The 21099-nt window shown below is 45.6% G+C and overlaps 1 protein-coding gene across 1 annotated transcript in view; it reads right to left on the bottom strand.

Annotated features, from left to right (window-relative positions):
• Positions 1–21099, bottom strand: part of CCDC27 (coiled-coil domain containing 27) — an 85644-nt gene that overhangs the window by 11615 nt on the left and 52930 nt on the right. Inside the window, exons 5-8 of the mRNA XM_068242737.1 lie at positions 20817–20978; positions 19832–20062; positions 4701–4881; positions 1671–1801 (exon numbers count right to left, since the gene is read on the bottom strand). Of these exons, the coding sequence (XP_068098838.1) occupies positions 1671–1801; positions 4701–4881; positions 19832–20062; positions 20817–20978 (705 nt within the window). The remainder of the gene's footprint in view (positions 1–1670; positions 1802–4700; positions 4882–19831; positions 20063–20816; positions 20979–21099) is intronic.

The following is a 21099-nucleotide window of genomic DNA, read 5'->3' as shown; positions in this document are numbered from 1 at the left end:
AGGGGGTATCGATGGCTTCTGATTGGGATGAAGGTCAATCCTGGGCTAAAGTTTCTTTTTAAAGAATTATACAAGATAACACCCCTCTTCCAGCGCAGCAGTATAGATGACAATCACTCTTAACCACTTGAGAACCGTAGGCTTACACCTACCTAGTGACCAGGCTATTTTTTTCACAATTTTGGCCACTGCAGCTTTAAGGCCTCACTGCAGGGTGGTACAACTCAGCACACAAGTGATTTCCCCCCCTTTTCTGCCCATCGACAAAGCGGTCTGTTGGGAGCTTTCTGTTGGTGGGCTTTGATCGCTGCTGGGGTGTTTTTTTATTTTTTTATTGGTGTTCTTTTTTTTTAATAGTAAATTTCACTATTTTTTTTTCTCCTCAGCCCTCCCTTCCTCCCTCCCCCCCCCCCCCCCCCTCACCAGCCAATCAGTGCGATCGGCTGTCATAGGAATCAGCCTATGAGAGACGATCTCTCTCGTGTCTCCCAGGGGGACAGCTGTGTCACACGACTGTCCCCAGTACAGCGCTGCTATAGATTGCAGCGCTGTACAATGTAAATAGATTGTGGTTTTGCTGTCTAGCAGTCTATCGGTGATCGCCGGAGTACAAGGAAGAAAAGATGGCAAGCACTCAGAAAACAAGCAGCATCTGATTTATATCTGGCTGCAAGGAAGCTGGACAATAGAAAAGACCAGGGCTCGACAATATAAAGCTTATAGTAGATAAATCCTCATTTATTCATCAGCAGAAGATACAGGTAAACATCGGCACTACTTGAAGGAAGCTGGAGTCCTCAATTACATGGTATGTGCCTTTAACCCTTTAGCAGCCAATTTATTTAGAGGCTTCAAGTGCGTCAAGTAATTTATTTTAGCACATTTTTGTATTTATTCAGTTACATTTCCTTTCTTCTAATTAGTACTGCTGTAATGTGTATTTATGGCCACTTGTCACTAGGGGGCAGTGTGAGACAATAATAGAGGACTTCTGCTTTCAGTTTCTACATTTTCTGCTAGTAGAGAGATATCAAAGTATTCCAAGAAGCACAGCAAGTTCTGCCCACTGAGGTCAAAAGCAGTGCACTTATCTCAAATGAGATAATTCTATTGAATCTGCAAATAGGTTAAATTGGCCAAGAAGCCTTCCTTGCAGTCAGATACAAGTCAGATGCTGCTTGGTTTGAGAGCGTTTACCATTTTTTCTTCTATGTATAGATATACAGTAAATCTGCCTTCTGGTTGCTTAGTAGGTCACAAATGTTACCTTTTTATATGAATCAAGGCTTCTACAGCCAAAAATTCTGTTTGCAGGCTGGGGCAGACTAATCTCTGTAGGTCAATGCTGCAGGAAGAGGCTCCTTGCCAAATACTTTTAAATTGACTTATTTTTCATCAGGGAATTAAGAAAACGGTTTGTCCGAATGTGTACTTTACACACTCAGGAAATTAAATAAATGAAAAAGATGTTAGAAAACAGGTCTACCCGGTATTCATGAAATATCATTTTGTTTCCTTCATGAATCACAGCGAAAATCTTTAAATGAGCAAGTGCAGGTGAAATTGTGCGGAACTAACTCCACAACAACCTGTAGTGTCACAGTCCTGCAGAACAATAGTGAATAGAGATGACAAGGTCCTGGTGCTGGAGGAGCCCATCCTCTCTGTACCTTGTTGGACATGGCCTGCAGCTGTATTCCTCGCTCCGTCAGCTCCCTCTGCAAAGCTGCCTTTTCAGATTCTGCTTTTCTCACCTTGGACTCGTGAGAAGACAATATTCTCTGCAGAGAGGAAATGACACCTGAAACAAGTGTAAAGTATTGACAATTACTGTGTGTGCTTATCCTGCTCATCAGCATGTCATGGCTGCCCCGTCTAAACATCGGAAAAGGACAAGTCACGAGACCTACCCCTTTATGGACCCTGGAAACTAGTAAATGGTCAAGCAGAGTTCAGGCATGAGTAAAAAGATAGAGTTTAAACTCCTCGAAACTTAACTTATACATGACCAGAGGTAAAGCTACCTAAGGTAAGCAAGTTTGATCTCCTGTTGATTTTGCTTGTTTGCCCTCTGACCAAAAATAACCAGTATATAATTTATATAATTGTAATGGTAGTGTTCTTTGTAGATGTGAGAGACAGAACATCAACAAATGAACCCTCAAAAACCCAGCGTCCCAAAGACAGAGCTTGATGTGCATTGTAATGACTGAAATCATTATTTGATCCCATATCAACCAGCAGGATTTCAGGTTTCCACTGTCTATGACGCCAAGACCACCATGCCCATGGACACATTCTGTTTTTCTGCTAAGGGGACAGGACTCCTGCACAGCATCAAAAGTACAATGGACGGGGCTTTATACCATCAAATGTTGGGTGAGCAATTCCTTTTCTCAGCCAGGGCATTAAAAAAGGTGGTGGATGGGTATTTCATCATGAAAATGACCCAAAACACACGGTCAAGGCAAAAAAGGAGTGGCTTAAGAAGAAGCATATGAAGGTCGTGGAGTGGCCTAGCCAGTCCCCAGACCTTAATCTAATAGAAAATCTGTGGAAGGAGCTGAATATTTAAGTTGCCAATCATCCGCCTTGAATCCTTACTGACTTGAAGAGGACCTGCAAAGAGGAGTAGGCCAAAATCCCTCTTGAGATATGTGCAAACCTGGTGGCAAATAAAGGTGCGTACACACGGACTACGGCTGCCAACGATGGGTCCGTCTGCTGAGCGGATCGTTTAGAAACAGCCTTATCAGTGCGCCAACAGCGCGTACACACGCACTACTGTTGGCTAAAAGTCCGCCCAGCGGGAGGGTCTGACGAACTCGTCGTTGCCGCATGCAGTGCGTCTGTACGCGCCATCTTTGATAGGGGATCAAGTACTTCTTTCATTAATTATAATGTACATCAAGCTCTGATATTGGGACACTGGGTTTTAACCTCTAGCCGACCGCGTCCTCAGGACCGCCTAACGCCGATCGGCGTAAAGTCCTGGGGCTCTGTTTTGCAGGAGATCGCGGGCAGGCTGCGCGCATCTCCTGCTCGGTCTGCTCCGCCTTCAGTCTCCGCTCAGGAGACTGTTAGACGAGGTGCTCGCCGTCGTCTAATTACTGGTACAGCGCTGCGATCTACAGCAGCGCTGTACTGGGGACAGCCGTGTGACACGGCTGTCCCCTCCTGAGCCAAAGAGGTGACAGGCTGTCAAGGGCTGAAGCCTATGACAGCTGATCACGGGGATTGGCTGGCAGGGGAGGGAGGGAGAGGGGTATACAATACACTTTTTATAAAAAAAAAAAAAAAAACATAAATAAACAAATGCAAACAAACATCTGGGGGCGATCAGACCCCACCAACAGAGAGCTCTGTTGGTGGTGAGAAAAGGGGGGGGGAAATCACTTGTGTGCTGTGTCGTGTGGCCCTGCAGCTTGGCCTTAAAGCTGCAGTGGCCAATTTAATGAAAAAGTGCCTGGTCTTTATGGGGGTTTAACCAGGGCCGGCCCGCTCATGAGGCGGGGTGAAACTTCTGCCTCAGGCGGCAAACTTCTAAGGGCGGCATCCGCCCGTCCGTAGGTGCGGGGGTGGCCGGCCGCCGAGCTGGAGGGGTAGCGGGCAGGACGGGGCTATTGGGCCTAGCGGTGGGGAGGGGGGGTCGGACGCCCCCTCCCTCGCCTGGGTCCCCCGATCTGCACTCCCCTCCAGCTTTAAATAGCGAGTAAGCAGCCGTCCAGCCAACAGTAAGAGGCACGGGCGGGGGATCACTCACCTCTTCCTCATTCCAGCGTGCGCTCCACTGACGTCACTTCCTGCAACGCCGCCCACTGTATTGTACGTGGCCGGCGGTGCAGGAAGTGACGTCAGTGGAGCGCACGTTGGAACGAGGAAGAGGTGAGTGATCCCCCGCTCGGACGACTGGACGGCTGCTCACTCGCTATTTAAAGCTGGAGGGGAGCGCAGATCGGGGGACCCAGGCGAGGGAGGGGGGTCCGACCCCCCTCCCCACCGCTAGGCCCAATACCCCTGTCCTGCCCGCTACCCCTCCAGCTCGGCGGCCCCCCACGGGGAGGAGGGGCGATAATTTTTTCAAAATTTGCCTCAGGCGGCAAAAAGTCCAGGGCCGGCCCTGGGTTTAACACTGCGGTCCTCAAGTGGTTAAGGTGTGTTGTTGTCCTATCGCTCACAGCTTCAATAATTCTTCCATTACAATTATAGACTGGTCATTTCTTGGTCAGAGGGCAAACAAGCAAAATCAGCAGGGCAGGGATCAAAGGATCATATTACCCAAGCTAATCAACTGACTCATTCACATCACTGTGGCCACACAAGAACATATTACCAACGCTAATCAACTGGCTTATTCAAATCATAAGTATTTTTGTTTTTTGTTTTTACCTTTTTCCTAGACCTCTATATAATGTTCTGTTCTGCACCCATCGAGACAAATATACTGCGGTCCATTAGCAAAAAAAACATTTGCACTGTGATTGCATTAGTGCAGTGTCACCCTACATGAGCATTCACACAGCAGCATTTGTGAATTTTATATGGGAAAAGTGCTGCAGGTAGCACTTTGGGAGCAATCGCAAAAAAACACAGGTAAAATGCAGATTTTCAGTGTGAAACAACTGATTATTTTCCTATTTAAACAACAGTTTTTAAAGCGTCCCATTATTATCTGTTTTATCATGACTTTGCTGCAGTACCTTTTGATATTTCATAGTCTCTCTTTACGACCTGTAGTTCTTCCTGCAGTTCGTGTATGATTGCTGTAGTATTTTCTTCAGATAGATTGATTGATCCAGCGCTGGGCATCTCCTCCTCTTGTATCACAGGGAGGTCCTCAGTTGGTTCTGTTGGTGTTGTATTTTCATCACCATGTAAGCTCTGTAGATGTAAGACAGTTGACTACTGAGTACACTACTGGATGGTGGGTTCTTTTTTTTTTTTTTTTTTTTTAAATAGCAATACTACTGCCTATGTATTCTTCTTTTTGACTTGGGGAAAGATTTAGAGTGCACTACTCCACATAGCCAATTATATCCTTTGTTGCTCATTACATTATATTTTGGGAACATCTCTTCCTCAGCACATGAAATGTATACAAATATTCCTGACCCAACCTCCATTATGCTTTAGCCCCGGTTCAGACTTGCGTTACAGTGGCAAACGGATCAGTGAAAACGGATCTGATCACCGGTCGATCGGATCCGTTTTCACTCTGTTTCCTTTCCGCTGCTTCTGTTCCGTTTAATTACATTTAGTCATGGTCCAGAAACACAACCACATTTCTGAGCTCAGGCTCATATAAGATAAACTTGCAAGTCATTGCTTTCTGTTTTTATTTACATCTTATTACACGTCAAGTTTTTGGAATAAGGTTTTGGCATTTTTCATCAATGTAGTTCAATACCATTATACATTAATGAGAAATAATATTGATGATAAATAAAGATGACATTCTTGATCTTCAGCATCTGTAGCTACGCTTAAAGGGACTCAGAGCTGACAAAAATACAAAGATTTATACATACCTGGGGCTTCCTCCAGCCCCATCCGCTCGGAATACTCCCACGCTGCCATCCTCTGCTGCCCGCAGCCAGGGCCGGTTCAAGCAACAATGGGGCCCCAGGGCAAAATAAACCTGGGGGGCCCCCCAACATTTACCCCGGAACAAAAATCGCCATTAGGGGACCTTTTTTGCAGCTGGTATAGTCAGGGTGTGAAGTCCCAATCGGTCAGAGCTCCACATTCTGGCTATCCCAGCCTGCATGGGGGACAAGGGGTTAAAAAGTTTCAGGAGGGGGGACCCCACATAATTTAAAAAAAAAAAAAATTCCCACACTGTAAACATAAAAAAAAAATTGGGAAAATAGGAAAAAGTGACAGGGATCTTCATACAGCCTTATTGCGGCTGTATAGCGATCCCTGGCCAAAGCGCTGCGGCTGCGTATGGACCCCCTGGAAACCCCGTCAGGAAATGTATTGCGCTTTCGTTTGATGCATGTAAAATTACACTACCGTTAGGTTTGCTACTAAAAGTGACATTTACCGCATTTAAACCTATACTTTTTTCCTTCTAAACTTTAAAATCTATTTTCTCAAAAACTATAAGGTCTTTTTGAAAAATTATTTTTTCCTCTTATTCCTAATGATCTCCTTAACATATCCTGCAAATTTAGTGTTTCTAGCATTTAAGGTGGATTTGCTATTAACCATTAAAGTCGGCAGGTTTTTAAATGTGTTTTTTTTTTCCTTTGAAACTTTAAAATCGATTTTCTCAAAAACTATAAGGCCGATTTGAAAAAATGTTTTTCCTCTTGTAGCCACTGGGGGCCCCTACAAGCTCTGGGGCCCTGGGGCAGCTGCCTCCTTTGCCTTAATGGTAGCACCGGCCCTGCCCGCAGCTTCGGGAACCGGGTCCCGTAAAACTAGTCCCATAAAACTGGGCGTAAAACTAGTAGACCAGATCACATGACCGCTGTGTGGCATAGGGGATGGAGAGGTCGCTCCATGATGAGTGTGCATACAGATTCGCACAAGTGCATTTTGGTGAGGGAGGTCTCCCTCTACCCAGGCTATATTAGCCAATAAAATACAAGGAGCAAGGATGCCATCATGTGCCACGCAACAATAACTGATGACACATTATAGGTCATGAATTCAACTGCTGAAAATTGCTTGCAGTAAGGGTAGCAAGCATGGGATATAGCAAAAAAGGGGGTGGGGGGGGGGTGGAAGAGAGAGGAGGGAAGAAGAGAGTGGGGGAAATAAATAGATGAGAAAGGGCTGATGGTGTAATGCACGTGAAATAAATAGTGGAATAGAAACTAACAGATTGGAGCACTATCCCAAATGCCAAAGAGGGTGTGCGGATCTCGCATGATTGCGAGAGGGTGGGAAAGAATAGAACCACACCAGAGCAGAAAACACTGTAAAGATTAGATGGAAAACGGAAGCCCAAAGAAAATTGCAACATGCCAAAGGCTTTAATACACAGGCAGAGAGAAAGAAAGCTCACACAGCCAAGGCAGAGATAACCTGCAAGGTATCTCAAAGATGAGTCTCACATCGAGAAATTGGAAAATGGATAGTCATAAAAAAAAAAAAATACAAAATATATCTCCATACTCACTCTTACTGGGATACAGCTGCTTAAATGGGCAGAGGTATCCACAGCTTTCCCCAGTTGTCCCATACAGCCCACAACACCCCTGAATCCAGGGATGTTCGGCGAATGGGAGCAGTGGGGAACACTTGAGCACTGAAAACATATAATAAAAATATGTAGAAATTTGAAAAGAATGTCAAGGCTGTATGTGAGATAATGAAGAGAACATAGAACATCCATCACCATTTTTGCCCTCCCCTCTCCTGTTTGCACTAAGGATCTAAATAACATGCAAGGTCAATGTGGTCATTAAAACCACGGGCACCTATAGCGTCTGTCCGCAAGATCCACTGTGCCTTCAACCTTAACATCAGTTTGCGTCTGTCACCTCCCTGACGTGGGAGGTAGCATTAATCAATGCGTGCAAAGGATAGATCATCTTCCTTGGAATCATGTACCGATCGAAAGTGTTCGACCAATCTCCGTCGACCTTTATCCGAGGGAAAGGAACGGACGTTTCCAAAATCCTGTCTGTAACCATTCTTGTGCTTTTACCAGTGTAAAACCGCTGACAAGTACACCAAATGGCATACACAACATAAGTGCTTCTACATGTCCAAAATGAGTGGGCTGTAAAGTCTAAGAATCAGAATCAGAATCAATTTTATTTCGCCAGGTAAGTTTGCACCTACAAGGAATTTGTTTTGACAGTTGCTTAACAAACACAAACAAAAACAATACAAGGACAGACAGTGTGTATATTACAAGTCAAGGACATTATAAGTATAGTGGCAGTAAGCTATGTGAGAATTGTTCATTTTCAGTTCTGTGCTGATTACTTTCAAGTCCTAGCAGCTCTAACGTGATTCAGCATTAAGTATGGCTACCACTTGAGGAAAAAATCTGTTCCTGTGTCTAGAGGTTTTGGTAGCGATTGATCGGAATCTTACTCCTGAAGGCATGCGCTGGAAGATGGAGTGAGCTGGGTGAGAGGGGTCAGAGGCAATTTTGGTCGCTCTCTTTCTCCACCTGCTAGCGTAAAGATCCTGCAGGGAAGGTAAGCTACAGCCAATTATCCTTTACGCTGATCGGATGATGCGCTGCAGCCTCCCCTTTTCTAATGCTGAGCAGGAGCCGAACCATACAGTCATAGATGATGTTATGGTGGATTCGATGATTGCAGTGTAGAACTGCACCATTAGATTTTGAGGTAGGCCAAACTTTTTCAGCTGCCGTAGATGGTACATCCTCTGTTGCGCTTTCTTGACAATAGTGGCTGTGTTGTCCCAATTTAGGTCGTTTGAGATTGTGGACCCAAGAAACGTGAATGACTCTACCTGGGTTATTGTGGATCCATTTATGGTTAAGGGGAGGTGCTAGGGGGAGCTCTCCTAAAGTCTATTATCATCTCCATAGTTTTGAGAGCGTTTAGTTCCAAGTTGTTGCTGCTGCACCAGGAGGAAAGCTGTCCCACCACATGCCTGTATGCAGACTCGTCCCCGTTTTGTATGAGACCAACTACTGTTGTGTCGTCTGCAAACTTCAGAACCTTAACAGATGGATCTGTGGAGATGCAATCATTGGTGTAAAGTGAGTAGAGCAATGGGGAAAGCACACAGCCCTGGGGTGCACCAGTACTGACTGTCAGAGAGCTTAATGTGAGTTTACCAAGTCTAACACACTGTCTTCTGTCGGTTAAGAAATTGGTTATCCATTTGCAGATGGGTTCAGGTATGTGTAGCTGGGAGAGCTTGCTGTGTAGCAGTGATGGAATTATGGTTTTAAATGCAGAGCTGTAATCTATGAATAAAATCCTGGTGTAGGTTCCTGGGGTGTCTAGATGTTGTAGTACATAATGCATACTGTCACGTTCTGAGCAGGTGCTGTTGACCCTGTCACCAGTGGTTGGCGTGGGCTCTCCCAAGGCGTGGAGTCTATGTGGCTACGGGTCTTCACCAGAGCACCCCGCAAGGGTTGATGGGCCGCTACCCCTAGTGGGCAACGGACTACTTTGCTGCCTGGTAGCCACAGGTCACGACCCTTAGGATTGCCCCACTGGAGACGAAGGAGAACAGTTAACGCTGCGTTGTGGAGGAGAGATATCGAAGTACAGAATGGTCAGGCAATCCGGGTTCAGGGCAGGCAGAGTTCAATCATAAACGGTAAACCAGGCAGAGGTCGAGGCAGGCGGAGTACAATCAGGAACGAGCAAACAGGCAGAAGGTCGGGGCAGGCGGCAGTCAGGCAGAAACAGGAACAGGCTAAGGTCGGCAACAAGAAGGCAATTAGGTAGTAGCTGACAGAGCACACGGTACACTGCTGGCAAGCTGTACGAACAGACAGCACTGACCTGCAGGGCAGACTGGCTTATATAGGGCTTTTTGGCGCCAATTGATGACGCTGCGCATGCGTACTAATGTCCGCATTAACCCCCTGCGCATGCGTACTTTTAGCAGGAACAACTTGCCGCACATGCGTACAACAGTCAGTAACTATCTGCCGCGCATGCGTACATGCGGACAAATGACTGCGTACACCCGCGCAGGCGCGTTGCCCGCAGGAACCAAAACAGGAAGTGGCCAACACACCGAACGGCGTGATGCCATGTGACAGACAAACATGTCGGCTACGCGTGTGCGCATTTGCGCGAGACGGACCCCGGAGCCGACGAAGAGGACGGGCATGCTGGACGGGATGACAGGCAGGCCGGTGAGTATGACATTGCCCCCTCCCCAGGGGCATCCTACGGATGCCACCTGGAGCTGGCTTTGTAGGGTATTGTTTATGAAACAGCTTAATTAACCTGGAAGCATGAACGTTAGCTGCTGGCTCCCATGAATTCTCCTCAATACCAAACCCCCTCCATTTAATGAGATAATAAAGTACATTTCTACTCTTCTTGGAGTCTAGTATTTTTTCTATTTCAAATTCTTCAGAACCATCCACCAAGATGGGAGGAGGTGGAGCAGTAGATCGACCTTTAAAAGGATCAGACACAACTGGCTTTAAACAGGAAACGTGGAAGACTGGATGTGTCTTCATGGAGTCTGGCAGTTTTAATTTGTAAGCCACAGGATTGATCTGTCTCTCAACAGGGAATGGTCCAATGAATTTAGGACCCAATTTCCTGGATGGACACCTCAATTTGAGATTGGTAGTAGAGAGCCATACCAGATCACCTGTCTGAAAGTTCGGTGCAGCAGTTCTCTTTCTATCAGCCTTCGTCTTAATTCTGAGTTGTGCTTGTTTAAGATTTTTCTGTAACTTTTTGAAGTTTTCCGTAATACATGAAAGTCTCTGTTGAACTTCAGGTACCTGAGAATTGTATTTCAACATAGGACACATGGTAGGATGAAATGCATAGTTGGCATAGAACGGTGTTTGATTCGTAGAAGTATGAACACTATTATTATAGGCAAATTCAGCGGTTGCTAACAAAGAAGACCAATCCTCTTGGGATGCGGATGTAAAACATCTTAAATACTGTTCCAACACTTGGTTTATTCTCTCAGTCTGCCCATTTGACTGGGGGTGATAGCCAGAGGAAAGTGACAAGGTTATCTTGAGCCTGTTGCAGAGTTCTTTCCAGAATTTTGAAGTGAATTGAACCCCCCTATCAGAGACAATATCGGAAGGAAGTCCATGGAGTCTCACAATTTGATTGAGAAAAACTTCAGCAGTAGTAGCAGCATTGGGTAGCCCCTTTAAAGGGACAAAGTGTGCCATCTTTGTAAATCGGTCAACGACCACGAAAATTGTAGTGAACTCGTTGGAAGGAGGTAGATCTGTAACAAAGTCCATGGATATCATGTCCCATGGGCGGGAGGGTATGGGCAAGGAGGTAAGTAAACCCCATGGTCGATGGTGAACATGCTTGGATCGAGCACAGACGTTACATGACAATACATATTTCTTACAATCTTGGTGGAGTTCAGGCCAGAAGAAGTTACGCTGTATTAGTTCTTGTGTCTTGGCAACTCCAAAATGACCGGCCAGCAAACTATCATGACCTAACTGCAAAACAGATGTGCGAAGATCAGCAGGTACGTATACTCTATTATTCTGAAAGAACATGCCATCTTGAGGTTGCAATTGATTCGTTACTTCTTTTGGTAAGGATCTTGAGGATTGTTGTATCCGAGTAAGAAGATCAGGTTGGAGTAGTAAGAAATTTTTGGAGGACAGAATGGTATCTGGAACAGGATTAACAAGAGACTCCTCAGGGAACATTCGAGATAGTGCATCAGGTTTAACATTCTTACTACCTGGTCTGTAGGTGACATGGAAGTCAAAACGGGAGAAGAATAGGGCCCAGCGGGCTTGTCTGGGTCGTAATCGTTTGGCAGTCTTGAGGTATTCCAGATTCTTGTGATCTGTAAAGACAAGAATTGAATGTTGTGCTCCTTCCAGCAAGTATCTCCATTCCTCAAAGGATGCTTTAATAGCCAGTAACTCTCGGTCTGCAATGTCATAGTTCTTTTCAGAGGGGTTCAGTTTCCGAGAAAAGAAGGCAACAGGATGTAATAGATTCTTAGGACCAAAACGTTGGGACAACACAGCCCCTACTGCCGTTTCGGAAGCATCTACTTCTAGGACGAAGGGCTGTGTAGGGTTGGCATGTTTAAGCACAGGAGCTGTGGTAAACAGTTGTTTGAGTCTCTCAAAGGCGGTCTGAGCTTCAGGAGTCCATTGGAACCTTTGATGTGCCTTGGTTAGCTGAGTAATGGGTGCCACGATGGCTGAAAAGTTCCTTATAAATCTTCTATAAAAGTTTGCAAACCCAATAAAGCGTTGAACACCTTTCTTATCCGTGGGAGTTGGCCAGTCTAGAATGGCCGAAACTTTTTGAGAGTCCATCTTGATGCCTGCAGGAGAGATCTGTAGACCGAGGAACTGAATGTCTTCCCGTTCGAACTCACATTTCTCTAGTTTTGCATATAAATTGTGCACACGGAGGCGAGCTAACACCTTTTTAACATGGACTTGATGTTCAGCCAGAGAAGAAGAAAAGATGAGAATATCGTCCAGATACACTGCCATAAACACATCTATGAAGTCACGGAAGATGTCGTTGACAAAGTGTTGGAAGGTTGCAGGAGCATTACAAAGGCCGAAGGGCATTACTAAGTATTCATAGTGTCCATAGCGGGATCTGAAGGCGGTCTTCCATTCATCTCCATCGCGAATGCGGATGAGATTATACGCACCCCTAAGGTCGAGTTTAGTGAAGACCTTAGCAGTACGCAACTTCTGAAACAGATCAGGAACTAAGGGAAGTGGATACCGGTTTTTCACAGTCACTCGGTTTAACTCACGGTAATCCACACAGGGTCGAAGAGAACCGTCCTTCTTCTCAACGAAAAATATCCCAGCCCCGGCAGGAGAGGTAGAGGGACGGATGAAGCCCTTTGTTAGGTTTTCCTCAATGTACTGTTTCAACACTGCTGACTCAGGTTCGGAGAGGGGGAATACCCTTCCAAAAGGAATTTCAGCCCCTGGATGCAGCTCAATTGGACAATCATATATTCTGTGAGGAGGCAGGACATCAGCGGCCTTCTTGTCAAAGACATCTCGGAACTCTTGGTAGAGAGGTGGGAGCAAGGCTTCTAACTCGGGTGTGAGACAGAGAAGTTGTCCAACTTGAGGGAGGCAGAACTGTTGGCAGTATTTGGATTGGAAGTTAACTTCACCTGAACTCCAGTTAATTGAAGGGTTGTGAGATTGTAGCCATGGAATCCCCAGGATGATAGGAAATAGCGGAGATGGAATTAGGTCAAAGGTGAGAAATTCCTGATGATCCTCAGAGGTAATAACAAGGATGGGATAAGTCTCTTGTGTGATGGGACCTGATTCCAAAGGAGACCCATCTGCTAACTGTAGAGGGAATGGACTGGACTTCTGACGAACTGGAAGCTGAAGCTGATGGGCCAGACGATCATCAATAAAACAGGAACACGCTCCAGAGTCTATGATAGCTCTAATTCTGGTTATTCCTCCTGGCCCCTGTAATGATAGAGACAAAGGAACATGAGCGGACGAGGATTGATGAGTGGCAAGGACTGAAGTGGGTTCAGAGTTAGGCTTACCAGAAGGCCTTACTGGACAACTATTGCGAAAATGTCCTGGAGCGCCACAGTACATGCAGAGGTTGGCCTGGCGGCGATGCTGACGTTCCTCAGAGGATAATGAAGTTCTGGCCAAACCCAACTGCATAGGTTCAGGAGCCTCTAGGGTATTAGATGCGGGTGGACTTGAGCTAGGTGTTGGTACAGGAAAAGAAGGAAGATTCCATGCAGTCCGGGTGTTGCCAGATCTCTCTAGCCTTCTCTCTCTTAGCCTTCTATCAATCTGGGTGGAGAGCTGTATAAGTTATTTTAAGGTAGCAGGAATGCCCACCCGGGCCAGCTCATCTTTGAGTTGATCTGACAGTCCCAGTCGAAACTGAAATTTCAATGCGGCATCATTCCATTGAGTGTCCCCACTCAAATGGCGAAAGTCAGAAATGTACTCCTCTTCAGGCCTACGACCCTGCCGAAGATTCTGAAGGGCTGACTCGGCTGAGGCGGTGCGAGCAGGGTCATCATAGAGTTCAGCAAGAGCTTCGAAGAAGGAAGTGACTGAAGATAGAGCATCATGGTCTTGTTCTCTGAGCTGCAGGGCCCAGGCCTGCGGCTCCCCCTGGAGTAGGGAGATGATGGTGCCCACTTTAGCTTGCTCGCTGGCATATGTTCTTGGTTGTAGGGAGAATAACAGGAGGCAGGCGCCTTTAAAGTTTCTGAATTTGCTGCGATCTCCTGTGAATCGGTCTGGAAGAGGAACCTTTGGCTCGGGTGGTGGAGCGGAAACAGTTACATTGGTTGCGGGAGCTGCAGTAGCTGGGTTAGGTATGGCTTGAATCTGTGACTGTAGTTGAACGTAACTGTTCTGTATCTGTTGTACTGAGAGACTGAGCTCAGACACCATCTTGCAAAGAGCATCGATATCGGATGGACCTCCAGTAGCGTTCATGATGGCTGTCTGTTTCTGTCACGTTCTGAGCAGGTGCTGTTGACCCTGTCACCAGTGGTTGGCGTGGGCTCTCCCAAGGCGTGGAGTCTATGTGGCTACGGGTCTTCACCAGAGCACCCCGCAAGGGTTGATGGGCCGCTACCCCTAGTGGGCAACGGACTACTTTGCTGCCTGGTAGCCACAGGTCACGACCCTTAGGATTGCCCCACTGGAGACGAAGGAGAACAGTTAACGCTGCGTTGTGGAGGAGAGATATCGAAGTACAGAATGGTCAGGCAATCCGGGTTCAGGGCAGGCAGAGTTCAATCATAAACGGTAAACCAGGCAGAGGTCGAGGCAGGCGGAGTACAATCAGGAACGAGCAAACAGGCAGAAGGTCGGGGCAGGCGGCAGTCAGGCAGAAACAGGAACAGGCTAAGGTCGGCAACAAGAAGGCAATTAGGTAGTAGCTGACAGAGCACACGGTACACTGCTGGCAAGCTGTACGAACAGACAGCACTGACCTGCAGGGCAGACTGGCTTATATAGGGCTTTTTGGCGCCAATTGATGACGCTGCGCATGCGTACTAATGTCCGCATTAACCCCCTGCGCATGCGTACTTTTAGCAGGAACAACTTGCCGCACATGCGTACAACAGTCAGTAACTATCTGCCGCGCATGCGTACATGCGGACAAATGACTGCGTACACCTGCGCAGGCGCGTTGCCCGCAGGAACCAAAACAGGAAGTGGCCAACACACCGAACGGCGTGATGCCATGTGACAGACAAACATGTCGGCTACGCGTGTGCGCATTTGCGCGAGACGGACCCCGGAGCCGACGAAGAGGACGGGCATGCTGGACGGGATGACAGGCAGGCCGGTGAGTATGACACATACACATGTTCACGGCATTGTCTGCGGATCTATTAGGCCTGTAGGCAAATTGCAAAGAGTCCAGCAGGGGATCTGTGATGGATTTCAGATAAGTCATTACCAGTTTTTCAAATGCTTTCATGACCAATGATGTCAGGGCAACAGGCCTGTAATCATTTAAGCATGTAGGTTTTTTTTTTTTTTTTTTTTTTTGGAATTGGTACAATAGTTGAGCTTTTAAAATAGGCAGGAACAATTGAGAGTTCTAGAGATGCTTTGAATATGTCTGTGAATACAGGCCCTAATTGATCGGCATAGAGATTCAAGCATTTCGCAGAGACAGTGTCTGGCCCCATTGCTTTCCTAGTGTTTTGTCTTTTGAGGAGTTTATTTACATCTGATTGGCATATTGTTAGTGCATGCACGTCTGGGGACAGGTTAGCAGATTGTGTCTGGTCTGCTGTGTTGTGTAGATACTGAGGCACTGCAGGGGGTGGAGACGATGGCTGGCTGGAAGAGTGCTCAGTTTGCCTGTTACACATATGTAAATTATGCAGACTGACTTGGTGTGTTTGGCTATTGTTGCTAGTGTCAAACCTGCAATAAAAAGTATTCAGTTCATTTGCAAGCTGCAGGTTGTGTAGTGAGGGAGGAGATTTCTTCCTGTAGTCTGTAATTTCATGTAGAGATTTCCATATTGTGGATGAGGCGGCGTTGGAAATTTTTCCCTCAAGTTTTTTAGAATAATCTTTTTTTGCGTCAGTAATGGCACCAATGCTTCCCGGTTTTCATGAAGCGGCAAGCCTTACAATGGCCACACCAATAGTTCCCATTGGACATAAAATCATTGAGCCATGTACGTCGGCGCTCATTGCAGAAGTCGCTATGGGTGACCAGATCGCCAGTTGTGGGGGCCCTCCTGAAAGCAACTAAGGCGCTGTTTGAGGACTGGGTCCTGTAACAACAGACTCCAATTCTTATTAATTGACCATTTAAAGGACAACTGTAGTGAGAGGTATATGGAGGCTGCCATATTTATATTCTTTTAACCAATACCAGTTACCTGGCTATCCTACTAATTCTCTGGCTCAAATACTTTCAGCCATAAAGCCTGAACAAGCATACAGCAGATCAGGTGTTTCTGACATTATTGTCAGATCTGACAAGATTAGCTGCATGCTTGTTTCTGGTGTGATTCAGAAACTACTGCCGACATATAGATCAGCAGGGCTGCCAGGCAACTGGTATTGTTTAACAGGAAATAAATATGGCAGCCTCCATATACCTCTCACTACAGTTGTCCTTTAATATTCTTCTCCAAAGGAGAAAAGTTAAAAGAGAAGACAAAAGAGCCTTTCATGGTACTCTTGCAGTAATGTCTTTAAACCAAAGAGGACCTGTCAACTTCAAGAGCCCTATTCATGGCCTGGTCCAAGTCTTTACCATCATATCCTTGATCTAACAATCTAGATTTAAGTTCTAAAGCTTGTTCAATAAAGGCAGTGGCAAAACAGTTATTCCTCCTCAACCGCAGGAACTGGTCGTAGGGCAATGACTGAAAAACATGTTGAGGATGAAAACTACCTCTATGTAAGATGGTGTTGGATGATGTGGGTTTGTGATAACCTTTAGTGTGTACCACATTATCCACAACAAACAACTCAAAATCTAAAAAGCAGATGTGAACTTTGGACCAATCCATGGTAAAGCTCATATTAACATCATTATTATTGATGTAACATTGGAAGCTCTGCAGAGATTCCTGGTTGCCCAACCAAAAGGCCAGGACATCATCCACGTACCTGGACCACGCCCTCAGGTGGTTACGGAAGGGGTTTGACTCAGAATAAATAAATTGCTCCTCCCATGCACCCAAAAAAAAAAGGATTAGCATAGGTGCATGCAACCGGTGTCCCCATAGCGGTGCCGGAGACCTCCTGGTATCAAGAATCCCCAAGCAAGAAAGCGTTATGATTTAATACAAAGGAAAGGCATTCACAAATAAAATAAATGTAACCAGGGTCCTTTTCTCCTCTAGAGAGGTACATCCAGACCGCCTCAACGCCTAGCTCATGGGGGATTCTGCTGTATTAGCTCGTGACATCAGTGGTCACCAACTGGTCTCCGCCACACCACTCAGAGGAGTTTAAACCCTCCAACACATCCAGGGTATCCCCCAGATGGGAGAGTATCTTAGTGAGATAAGGCCTGAGGATGTGGTACAGATACCTGGAAAGGCGTTCGGTGATGGACCCCAGGCCCGGCACAATAGGTCGGCCTGGGGGTCCGTCACCGATCTGTGTACCTTTTAAAAATTGTACCACACTGGTTTGATTGGAAAGGTAGGTAAGAGATCCCGAGCTAGGGTAGCGTAGTAGTGTCCTCAAGGTGGAACTAAATCCCACCATGGGGTTACCCCTAAGCGGTTTGTAGGTTGACACGTCATGCAGTTGTCTCATTGCTTCTTTTTTATAGGCCGCAGTAGATAGGACCACTATGGAACCTCCTTTATCTGCTTTGTGAATAGTCAAGTCATGGCGTTTTTTTAGCCAATTAAGGGCCGATCTTTTTTTTTTTTTTTTGTCAGGTTGGATTGTAGTGTAGGATAGACCAACGCTTTGATATCTCTATTGACTGTTTCTCAATCAGGTCTATGCAAGATCCAGGTTGTGTGAAAAAAGGGGTTGTACATTTAAAGGCCTTAAACGTAATACCATGCCCCCAGGCGCCTCAGCCTGAGCTGACTCTGCAGAAAGTTAATTGAGGATAGCCAAAGTTCTTAAATCCTGATTACTCCAATCTCCAACCATACTAAACCCTAGGAAACCTATTTCTGGTACAGTCTTGTAAAACAGTTTCTTGTTGCTTTTTGCCAAAATGCTGCGTGATATTTCGTTTTCTTATGCCTTTGTACAAGTCCACTTTGAAGTATCCATAGTCGGCTAATCGGCGCGATCTGCCGCGATCAGAGTGCACACGCAGCTAGCAAAGTGCTAGCTGCGTGTTGCAAAAAAAAAAAGTGTGCAAATCGGCCCAGCAGGGCCTGAGAAATCCTCCTGCGCGGCATAGCCCGTGCTCAGCACGGGCTTACCGCCAGGGAGGTTAAGCAACGGCTCTTTTATCCCTGCAATATTTTCGAGACCGGGAAGAGACCCAATGGTATAAGGGGAAATGTTTAATCCTCCATCTCTGCTCACTTAGTTCCAAGAGGAAGGGAAAGCCATTCCGCTAATTGGCGAAGATGCGTAGCAAGATAATAAAATTTAAATTGCGGGACTGATAGGGCCCCTCGAGACCTATCTGATTCCATTACCCGATGTGAAATTCTAGGTTTCCCTTTCGCCCAGATAAATCTCAGAACATCTATTTGGAGCTTACGAAGGACAGAATAGGGGATTGCTATTGGTAAAGTCTCGCAAAGATAGCATTGGGCATTTTTTGACGTGTCTTTTTTATTCGATTCCTGGCGCTTGGGTGGGCGATTCGTTTTTTTTGCTAAGCGGTTTGCTAAGCGTTTTTTCCCGAGTGGTTTTGTAATTCACTCTCTGACGCAAGTCATAAAGTGAACTCTTTGACCCGGAAAGAAAAAATGCAATTTATTTATTCTTAAAAATGTGAACGCAATCGCTGCACAAAGCGATTCTGTGAGCATTTCGCGTTTTTCCTATACCTTCCATTGAGGCTGAATCGCCTCAAAAATAGCCCATGCAGCACTTCTCTGAGTGGATCAGAAACGAACCGCTCAGATGTGAACTCTGTAATAGAGAATAATTTTACAAGCGTTTGAAAAAAAGGCAAAAATGCTCTTAGTGTGAACGAGCCGTTAGCGCCTCCTCTATGAAACGCTTTTAAGGAAGTAGTACACAGCACCGATTTGTGCACATTAGAGCCTCAGAGGAGGCTTGTTCAAAGTGAAATGGTCATCAGGGCATGAACCCCACGACGCTCACCTTGACACCCCTTCACTGCCAGATGTGATCATCCAAGTATCCTACTTTTGTATTTTAAATGTTGTTACATTGGATGTCATTTTTTCACTATATGTTGCAATAAATAGCGATTCTGGAATCTTGTTGTTTTGCTCAGCACCTTTGACTGCATGCTTTGAGCACATGAGGAGTATCTACTAGCAAACGGCACAATCACATCTTTTGCACAGTCTCTGCAGTTCATTTCTCTGTGTGCCTGTCCATACTTTTTGCTTTAGATACTAAAGAGCCAAGGGTATCCATTTATGACTGGAAATGTACCCAGAAGCTTAGCTTTCCTTCTACTTCTTCCATGACATCTGAAGCTTTCAAAGCTTCCCAGCTGTGGGCAGAGATGGAAACTTAGAAGTAGAGGTTAGGCCAAAAAGCTCTTCTGAAGATATTAACTATAACCTGGTTAATTATCCCGTCTGAAGCTATGCAAATCTGAAATATCAGTTTTGGAAGGGCTAACTGTACAACAATATAAAACATAACATCTAAGGCCCCGTTTTCCACTTGTGCCCGGCATGCGTCTTGCGAGATGCGATGCCGGCACAGCTGCTCGTGTCTCGCAGCCGAATCCCTCTAGCCGCGCTATGCACAGCTATGGGATTCGGACAGTGATGCAAGCAGTTATGCTGCAGGGCCTCAGATTTGTCCTTGGTCACGAATTCTGATGCTCTGCATAGAATTCTATAGGCTACCAAATTCCATCTGTATTGGTGGCCGAGGAATCGGCCCATTTTCGCACAAGTGGAAACTTAGCCTTAATCAGTAGTGGAAAAGAAAGTGGATATGCATATGTCATATAGAATTTGTTTGCAAATAAAGAAATATGTAACGAATACAGTGACCTTAAAATCATACACCACCATGTATCACAATGTGTTACCTCTACTTCCATATGTGGGCTATGACTATCTCTGTGTGCGTCAGAGAGGCTACCAGCAATGGATATGGTGGAAACATTCCTTTCTGAGCCTGTAAATACATCCCTGTGGCTTGATCTGGAATCCAGAGCTTCCTGTGACAGGTTATGAAAGGGGGAGTATTCCTCATTTTCAGGGGACCCATTTATCATATGAAGGCTTAAATGATCCAAGGGCTCCACTGACGAACCATCCTATAATACAAATGTACCAATCAGAAACAGAGGTAGTAGCAGCAGTCTGTTTATAGGAAATATATGTAATTTCTTTTTAAACTTTACTTACAAATGCTATTTTTGACAGTAACAAGCAGATGCTTTATGTATGTTTACGACCACCTGTATCATATATATAATATTTTGTTTCAAAACTATCACTTTACAAGTAAACATATTCACTTAAAAAGTATTGTTGTTCTGTTTAACAAGAAAGGAGTATCTCCAATGCAGTTAGTAACATTACAAAATTGCTTCCCCTGAACTGAGAGAATACCTATCAACTATTTTGAACTGTGAAGCGAAGTGCTTGGTCAGGAGAACTTTCTTTCACTGTGCAACTTAGAACTTGCGCCTGCACAGTTCTGAGTCTGACACATGTGCGGCCACTAGGGGGAGATTCCTGGATTAACTGGAGGACCCTGTAGAAAATGAATAGAAGCGGGGATGGGGAAGAGGGGGCACCATGGTAATGAGTAGGTCCAGGACACTTCAGAAAAGGGGCTTCATTCATTTTTTTTGTCACCCGTTAATGGGTTCTTTAACCCAATGTTTTTACCTATGTATTGCATGCACCTAACATCTGTGGGTGCATACTGCATAAATCCCACTCCTTAACTGCTAGTGGGCAAAACAAGTGATCACTCGGCCTTCAGCCACCATCTGTTCAGTTCTTCTTTCTTTGGCATGCCATGGGTCAATAATACTAACAAAACCCAGGAAGGAAACTGACCTCCTCTCTCTTTGCATGTGAGTTGCTTGTGTGCTGGAGATCGCTCTGAAGCTGGGAGATCTCACTTCTCAGAGTTGAAATGATGTGATCCTTCCTTTTACTCTGCACCTCGTACTTGGAGAGGCGATTAATCTCTTCTCCCAGCTTTAGAAGAGAGCGCTCCTAAAATGTTAAAAAAAGAAAAACTATATTGTTTAGTATGATGATGTCTTATATTAGAATGAAAATAAAATATCTATCCATAGTAAGCTTTATACATTCACATGACTAAACCTAGTGGCGA

This window comes from Hyperolius riggenbachi, chromosome 6 (genome assembly GCF_040937935.1).
Source record: "Hyperolius riggenbachi isolate aHypRig1 chromosome 6, aHypRig1.pri, whole genome shotgun sequence".
In the NCBI taxonomy this organism is placed as follows: domain Eukaryota; kingdom Metazoa; phylum Chordata; class Amphibia; order Anura; family Hyperoliidae; genus Hyperolius; species Hyperolius riggenbachi.
Note: the sequence above shows the minus strand (reverse complement) of the source record. Positions and strands in the feature narration are given on the sequence as shown.